The 9,137-nt window shown below is 39.6% G+C and overlaps 1 protein-coding gene across 1 annotated transcript in view; it reads left to right on the forward strand.

Annotated features, from left to right (window-relative positions):
* LOC133901023 (receptor like protein kinase S.2-like) overlaps nt 1–2,230 on the forward strand; it is a 28,076-nt gene extending 25,846 nt beyond the window's left edge. The window contains exons 12-14 of the mRNA XM_062342317.1: nt 1,135–1,226; nt 1,351–1,469; nt 1,592–2,230. Of these exons, the coding sequence (XP_062198301.1) occupies nt 1,135–1,226; nt 1,351–1,469; nt 1,592–2,000 (620 nt within the window). The 3' untranslated portion in view covers nt 2,001–2,230. The remainder of the gene's footprint in view (nt 1–1,134; nt 1,227–1,350; nt 1,470–1,591) is intronic.
* Nucleotides 2,231–9,137: the final 6,907 nt, after the last annotated feature.

Here is a 9,137-nt window from a genome sequence, read left to right on the forward strand (position 1 = left end):
TGGAAACAAGAGTTAACTGTAATTTTTTTATTTAATTGCGCTCGTCAGAACTCGAACTTGAGACTTCTGGTTCTGATATCATATTCCGCTATCATGCACAGAGCAGTTAACTCCAAAAGCCTAAGCTGATAGGAATGATGGATAATTCACTTATACTTCAACACAACACATTGAATTAGATCAAAGAAAATAAGTTCTGGCACACGCAAACAATGGTCATGTTACAAACATGTCTATCTTAGCAATCGTCTGTGGGTATTTTGTCAGTGACAGTCCTAAGAAATCGTCTGTGACACTCCATCTGCTTTCACTGATTATGTGGTAGTGACAAGGAGTCTGCCAGGTGGTGAGGCACAGCCACACAGGAGCGTACACCAGACTAGTGGAGCAGGTAGGTGAGTGGTGGGGATGCGGTGGTCCTGGCGGGAGGAGGGCAGGAGGCTAGCGAGAGCTGCTGGGAGCTAGGGATACGATGGCGCGTAGGGATGGAAACGGATCAGATACGGATTGAATAGTTCATTTTCCACATTGCTATCCATATTTTAATATGAATATGAATACAAATCTGAATATCCTTGAATGCGAATACAAATCGGATAGTTTGAATCCGAATCCGCATTCGAATATCTACTCGATCGGATTGTAAGCAACTATCCTACACCTTTAACGGTAAGAATTTTTATTTTGGTGTGCAAAAAATTTGTTCACATTTGGAATTACTAGAACTACCAAAATTTTAGAAATTTCATTCAAACTTCATGTCGGAAATTTACATTTTTTGTCAAATTTGACTAAAATTTTATTCACCTTTGAAATTCCCAAAATATTAGCAAAACTTGGTTGCCTGTTGGCGGATACGGTGAATAAGTTGGGCAAAAACATCTTTTCACAGCCCGCTTAACAGAACTCTAGGTCATAGCAGGATCCCGAAAAGCAGCAAAATCTAACTTTTTCCCAGCGGCAAATCAAAATTTGTGATAACTTTTGGTGACATGCATGGAAGGAATTTTGCCATTTACTTATACTTGAACGGTTTGTGATCATTTTCAGCTTTTATTTTCTTTTTGTTGCAGATAAGATATCTCTCCAAGTTGATGGCTGACATGCGGGCGATGGCTTTGTCCCAACAGTCATAAACGCGAGGTGAGGGGTCTCAAGCATTGTTACCGGCACCATCCTTGCCGGCATTATTGCGTAAGGGACCACGAGACACAAAACCTGATAAGGTACAAAATGAAACTTGTATTTGTTACCAAGAGAGTTAACGAGTGTCACAGCCATTTACGGAATATGTCGTGGATTTTGTTTGGCACCTAATGATCGAAACTTGAATTTGGTTGATGAACGCAGAGTTTTTGGTTGGACAGTACAATCGGCGCCAAGTGCTACATGCTATCATCGAGATATTTAAGGATCACGTGGGGAGAAACCCCTGGGCACTGGAAATGGATCTCCCTCCCCGATTCCAGGTTTGCATACCTGTAGTCAGCTTCCAAACCCTGACATCGAAAATCCTTTTTTTTTCTTTCTAAGCCATGGACCCATTGTTCGACTAGACACGGATTAATTTGTTCTGTCTCTTTTTCACAAGATTTTCTGAATGCGCGGAGCTCCTAAATGTGTACTTTCTGGCGGTCATTGGGGAGATCCCAACGGAGGACCTGTCCGCGGGCACAAGCTACGCTGTTTACCTCGTGTACAAGCTGGCGAGCGGTGCCGCCGGACTGAAAGGTGGGCAGAAGTCGTCGATCAGGCTCCATGGCGAGAGGATCGTCGCCACCAGCAGGGTCAACGTAGATCCTGCAGCAGTTCAAGCGGCTGGCGTGGCCTTCCCTGTCACCAGGAGCGACGGCTGGATGGAGGTAAAGCTGGCTGAGTTCGTCGCCGATGAGCAGATGCTCAACGAGAAGGCGGTGATAGTGGATTTCTGCGAGGAGAACGACCACATCAAGAAGAGTGGGATCATCATCGAGGGCATGGAGTTCAGGCCCAGCTATTGAAGCACAATGCATATAAGTACGACAAGCAGGTTCAAGACCTCGTTGGTGTGCCAACTGTTTTATATGCTTCGTGGTTATCAGCATATAAAGTGTTGTAACAATGTAATAAGTGATGGCTGTGTATCTTCGGATGCAGAGGCCGGGATATCATTTTATTCCCCATTATCTAAGAAAACGTAAATAAAAGAGATGCTCCTCTTATGTCAAACAGATGTGAGACTAAATACAAGATATGATCTCAATGTGAAAACAATCAAATAGTGGAATCAGTCAGCTGGGCAAAAGAATATATATCGTACAAAAAGTTTACCCCCTTTTAGCATTATAATATAACTAGCATGATAACCGGCCCCGATTGCGGCCAGGGTAGTATTGAGAAAGAATTTGCATTCTCTACACATATGTAATGCATACTTCTAAAAATACAATAATGATTGCAATGCACTACTAATGTTTAGGCAAAAAAAATATATAGTTGTATTGTTATACAATTGTATCAATCTGAGGAAAAACAATCTAAACGTAAAGCTACAATCTGACCCACTATAATAAACCACGCAAATTTGCCTTCTCTTTTTCTCTCATCGTCCCACAGCAATTAGAAGTGTATCTTTTCTATCTTTTCGCTCAACTACCAAGATAATTTCTTGGGATTTATTATTTATATGATCTTTCTAAATTAATATTTTTTAGGTTGCATGCCAATTATATTCATATATTTGGGCTCTCAAGGATAGTTCTAACCTCAAATCCCTGATGATAACTAACTTTGAACTTAACTCTTAATCAAATATAAGTTTTTGGACTATATAATACGTAACTTCTCCATGGGCGCGTATGCAAATTGAGCCACCACCGTATAACCATTCAATTTTGTATGAAAATAATTGATCAGTGAGCAAGGTAGAATTCCTATTAAAATTGCAAGTAGTAGACACTCCATCAAAGGTAGAAAAAGCAAACGAAGTGGAAAAAATCGTACATGCTACGACTCAAACTCGGCCTAATTAACTAGCCTGCAGCAAGTAGAGAGAAATTTTGATATCACCATATTTGCTTCGTGATCATTCAAACAATTAGGTAGCTGATTTTTTTTTTGTGATTTCTCTATCTTTTTCTCTCACAAATCTTTCTTTGTATGCAATTAGATTTTTAGGTTTTTATCGAGTTTGTCTAACCACAAATGTAAAATTGTTTTTTGAGCTAAACATGGGTTACTGAGTGAAACTTATGTCAGTGTTTATTATCGACCTTTGATCTAGGGGGTTAATTCGGACCTTAAAGCTGATTATGGTGAATCCGGTGATAAGACTTCAAAGGAACCGACTTATTTTTAGTTCTATGCGATTCTTTGTGTCCCGCCAGCTCCAATTGGTTGCTTGTATACCACGATTAATCAAACTCTAGAAATATTTTCTCTAGGCATCTAAAGATTAAAGCAAACTATTGCAAATTTGATTATATGTATCAAAATTGATCAATCTTTGATAATATGTCCGGAGTTGATCATATATCCTATAGAAACTAGTTTGTAACAAAGTTTATCATTCACATCTCTTAGCCAACATGAAATTTTGTTACAAATTAGTCTATATATGACATATGATAAAAGGATGATCAATTTTGGACATATTATCAAAGGTCGATCAACTTTGAGACATATAATCAAATTTCCTTGAAAAATAAATCTCCAAAAGAATAAAGTTATGCACCTTTGGCCCAAGCCAGACAACATTGATACTTATGTCCTATTTGATCTCGCCATGGTAAAAAGGAAATAAATACAAGGAAATATAATATCTATTCCTTTTGACACACATTGTAGGCGTGGCAACTGTGGAGAGAGGGAAGATGGCTTCAACTTGTGGATGCAGCCAGTAGTTGCCGAGTTTCATCATACAGTAGAGATGATGAGATGCAGGAACATTGCCTTGCTGTGTGTACCAGAGGATGCGGCTGACAGGCCCACCATGTCAGATGTGGTTGCGATGTTGTGTTTGATATTGCTTGTGCTAGCTCTTAGAATCTTGATTCAACTACAGAACTGTGTCCCTCCAAAAAAAAAAAACCTACAGAACTGTGTATGTCAAATGTTATTTGTTTCGAGAAATTTGGGATTTAAGGAGTAATGCTACTACCACCGTCCTTTTTACATACAACTTTTTAGAGAGAATATTTTTTGTTTTATACACAATAGTGTCTACATTTTTCAAGGTGAAGCAAACACACATCTCCTAGTAACTCTGGATTTCTAGTATTAAGAGTCTGAAATGACGTGAGTACGTCTAGCCCACCGGGTAGATAGTAGTGTTTCGCATGCTGCAACCACTCATGCGTACCTACTAAGAATAAGGGTATCTTTGGAACCTACAAACTTCATACGAATTTAGCAGAAATTTCACGGAAACAATTCAATTCCCACATGCAGTTCCCGATTCCAAAGTCCAAACGGGGCATAAGAAATCACAGTGAGGGCCTGTGACATTGCAACAAAAAGACCTACACAGAATAAGAAACAACAGTTCACTTGTTCAGTAAGGCACTTTCGCAGAGACCGCTGACGCCACTGACCATAGTGGACGAAGTCGCCGATGCCGCCGACGAGAGATCCCCATGCCACTGGTGTCCAGATGTGGCCGCGTCGAAGGATTTACGGGCAGTCGAGGGCGGCAGGGACAAAGCTTGGGAATCCATGGCTGAGCAGTACAGCGACCGGGGAGAAGGCAAGGGACGACCCTGCTCTTGGGGATACGCGACGGCGGGAAAAGAATCCGCCGGCGATGCCCCACCGTGAAGTGCGTGACTGGCGGATGCTGCTGGGAGGGGAGGGGAGGGGAGGGCCGGGCCGAATTCATTGCTCACTTCTAGGACCTCACGGGCCACGAAGGTCTTCATGGGCCTTTACCAACTGAGTGGCCCAAGCCATAAATATCGGCCTATATGTTAGCTCCAAAATCAAATACCAACCAACAAAAAAAAAAGAAACCGGCGGCTGGCTCATTAGGTGATATATCTATATCCCTGACAACGCCCTGTCGCTTGGGTATTGTATTCGAAGAGCCTTGGTACGTACTTGAGAATCCGTACGTAGAGCATGTCTTGCGCATCTTTTTTTCCCTGATTACATAGAGAACACACACCATTGGGCCTGTACAATGTCATATATCATTTCGCCTGTACAATGTACCAAATCAAGAGAGTCCGCAGGATTTAAACTTTGATGGATGAAATTGTACTCCCGTAACCCTACTACTGCATCAAGAGTTGCTTCCACTGTTGCGATAATTCTCGTATCACCATCTCACATATGTGCCACCTCGGCGGGAGGGAAAAATGAAAAAATAAGTAACATATTCTGGCGTATTTACGAAAATAGATAATATATTGGTGTATTTATAAATCTAGCACCTGTATTCGGCACCTCAAAATCTGAAAATCCGATTTCGGTCCCTCAAAATCCGAAAGTGGCCCGGGCCCACTGATTTCAGCAACTCAAGTGTTGAATACAGCACTGTACACCATATTTGGCACCTCATATACCGAAAGCTCTTTGTATTCGGCAACTAAGGTGTTGAATATGGCATACAGTGTCGTATTCGGCACCTAAGCTGCCAAAATCACGCTGGCCGAGTCACGTGTTGTCCGTGCTTTGGGTGCATGCGAGTCCAGTGGAGACAGCCAGGTGTTATCATTTTATGTTTAAAGCTGAGTCGTGTGGTCACTTCATGTCTAAAATATGACTCACGACATAGGTGTTGTGGTTGCAGCAGTATGTGTTTGTAATTGAGACTGAACGACTATAATTGACCTACAACGAGCTTGTAGTGGAGATGAAGTAGTCGTCTGTATGCACTGAAGTGTATTCGTGAGTACGTGAGTAGGTCTGGTGGAACAATAATTAAGTATATTTCTAAGTAATTCTTTTTATATGTTGAAAAGAACTGTGCTTAGATAGTACGTTAATATAATAAACTTACCATCACATTGATTAGACATAAAGTTTAAAAATAATTCATAACATAGTAAGTTAATATAAGATACTAACCATGCATCCATCGAACTGAATTAATAAAATAGAAGGGTAAATAAAATAAATAGTCCTACCTGGTATTTGCATAGTTCATAGTGCATAGATGTTGAATACCTACATCATCTCAAGATGGCGGAGGAAAGCGGAAGATTGCCAGCTGTACCAGTTAATGCTATTAGGGTAAGATGGTTATTGTCTCTGTGGTGGTGATGAAAAGTTGTAAGTATAGGTACCAGCAAACCCACTATCATTTTCAGATCATCAATGTTCTTCGGAGATGGAGGCAACGGAGTGAGGAGTCGTTGTGGCATGAAATCGCCGTCGTCATCTTGAGCTATCACAGTAGTACCACATCCTATTTTCTTGTCGGTTGTATGCCGTCTCAATGTGGTGCGTAAATATCCTCTTATAGTGGTCCTTGAATCTTCTACTGTATGACTGCTGGAACAATGAAGCATTAGGGGCATGAAATCATCATCCTCATCATCCTTGTCATTTTTTGGATGAGTAGTAGAGGGTGCCCCTCACCCCTTAGGTTTGCTGACCGTTATCGCCTTCTACGCGAACCAGACACCACACCCTCACCAAAGAGCATATACATCACCAAGAAGTTTGTGATCTCTCTGTTGATCAACTGTGCGTCTTTCGGGAACGTCTAACACAAAAGAATAGCATTTGAATCAATGGAAAAAAGATAAGTAGGGTGACCAAATAGAAAATGACGAATATGAATGTGGGATGCATACTGGTCAGGTAATATCACTATCGTTCTTTGCCTCCTAGAGAAACCAAGCACGAAAGAATGGTCGGCCAGTTCGCACACCCTAAGATACATTTAACGCTGCTCATGCAACAAGGTCCTAAGGTTATCAGTGGTTACATATTGGAGCGGAGCGGTTAACGCAAAACAAAAGAGTCTTGCATGCGATTTGGTCACGATTTCCATTAGGTTGTTCTCCTTAAAGGGATCATCATTCCGTTCATGCACAGCCTGCAAGGATTCATTAAGTGGTATAACGATCGTCGTAGGTGTCCATGAAAAGCCTATACTCGGAGATCTCATCATAGATTTATTGATCTCTGACTACAACATTATGGCTCTACAACAAAGCACGACTCTCTGAATATTTATGAAATAATAAACTAGTAGTAAATATCATAATTAATATGTAACAATGCTTAATAAATAACTTAAAAACAAAGTTATGTGTCACAATTATTTCATAAACATTAAAAAATTAAAAGTAATTAAATTAACAATACAGTGAATAAGACGACGCAAAAAAAACTACATAAATGAAAAGTAATTGCATAAATGAAAAGATATTACATTAACAACAAATGAAAAGTAATTACATTAAATAAATGAAAATTAATTACATTAACAAATACAAGTGCACCAAACAAATTGCACTGGCTACTCATCGACGACGACGACGCCACACGCAATCTACAGGAGTGTAAGTGTTTAGCGGGTGTGTAGCCCTCATCCTAGCAACCTGCGCTGGCCCCTGCCTCGTGTGCCCTTGCTCCTCATCATCATCGTCCCAGGGTTTACAAATTTGTTTTGCCAACGAAAACCGGCTGCCGGCGGTTACCGGAAAATCGCGATAACCATGATAACCGGGCAAAATTCAGTGAGAATTCACTCAAAATTCACTCAATCAAATTTAAAATTCAGTGAGAATTCGAACCGAATTGACCGGTAACCGATCGGTTTGCATCGGTTACCGACTGCATTTAGCGATTTATTGACTGAATTTTTCGCATTGTCGGTAACTGGTCGGTTTGCACCGGTTACCGACCATATTTAGCGATTTATCGAGCGGTTTTCTCGAATTTCAGTGAAGTTAAAAAAACAAAAAAAATGGTTTAACCTTGTAAAATCAATAACTAATTCATCCTAGCTTCAAATCAAGTGAAACAAATTTTGTTGGTTTCCTTGTAACATGATCTACATGATAAAAGTATTTATACTCATAAAAAGTTGAATATTATCTGTGAGAAAATGTATTTTCTAAACCAAGTCAAATGCATAATTTACTCTTTGCTAATCCAAAAATCATGAAACCAATTTTTTTTAGTCTTCTTACATGATCCTATGTCTTTTAAAAATACATGAACTCATGAAATAGTTATTTTAACATACTGGATAATGTAAATATGTTGCAACTAGATTAATTCATAACTAATGCGTCACAGCTCCAAAATTAGTGAATTCACTTTTATTAGTTTATTTATACTATGCTTTATATAGGAAAAATAATGTTAGACAAGAAAAAGTTAATTACAGTGACGTTCCTTAACATATTCACTTTATGCTTCTGAACTTTGTAAAAATTATGGAGAAATTAATAAAACTCTAAATGAAGTGAAACCAATTTTAAAGATCCTCTTAAGATACTCCCTATACAAGAAAAATATGTGTTTACATTTTAAAATTTTTCTTAACATGAGTTAATAAATGAGCTGCACGCTTCAAGTTTTTTCTTTGTTTTTTCAAGCTTCCTCCCTATAGAATATGATGCAAATGATATTATTTTTGAAAGCAAATTTCACATAAGTTCTTATTTTTTATGATGCAAACAACATTATTTTTTTATTTTTTATTTTAAATTTGGTAACTGGTTGGTTTATATTATCGGAGCGGAGCGGTAAGGTCGGTTACCGCGAATTTTGAGTAGTAACCGACGAATTTGTTAACCCTGCATCGTCCTGTCTTGTGAGACCCCCACCGAACGTGTATCTCGCTCCGCTAACTCGACCCTGCATGTACCATGACGAAAGATCCTCATGCGAAAATGTGGATACCCTTAGAACGTGCTCTAATAGAGTCGAGTGGGCCGAAGACTGACCCAGCTGTTATCACTGTGAACCCTCAGATACATCGAAATATTAGAGGTACCACTGTAATCCTACTAGTACCACTGTGAACCCCTCAATTGAAGCGCACTGCATATAAGTATGAAAAGCTAGCGTAATTGATGTATACCAGTCTATCAATTGTAAGGGACTCGCACTGCATATTAGTGCACTCGCGCCGGCTAGACATATACCTTGTCCTGATTTACAGTGCTAACAATTTTATTATAACAATATTATACTAT

Source organism: Phragmites australis, chromosome 19, assembly GCF_958298935.1.
Source record: "Phragmites australis chromosome 19, lpPhrAust1.1, whole genome shotgun sequence".
NCBI lineage: Eukaryota > Viridiplantae > Streptophyta > Magnoliopsida > Poales > Poaceae > Phragmites > Phragmites australis.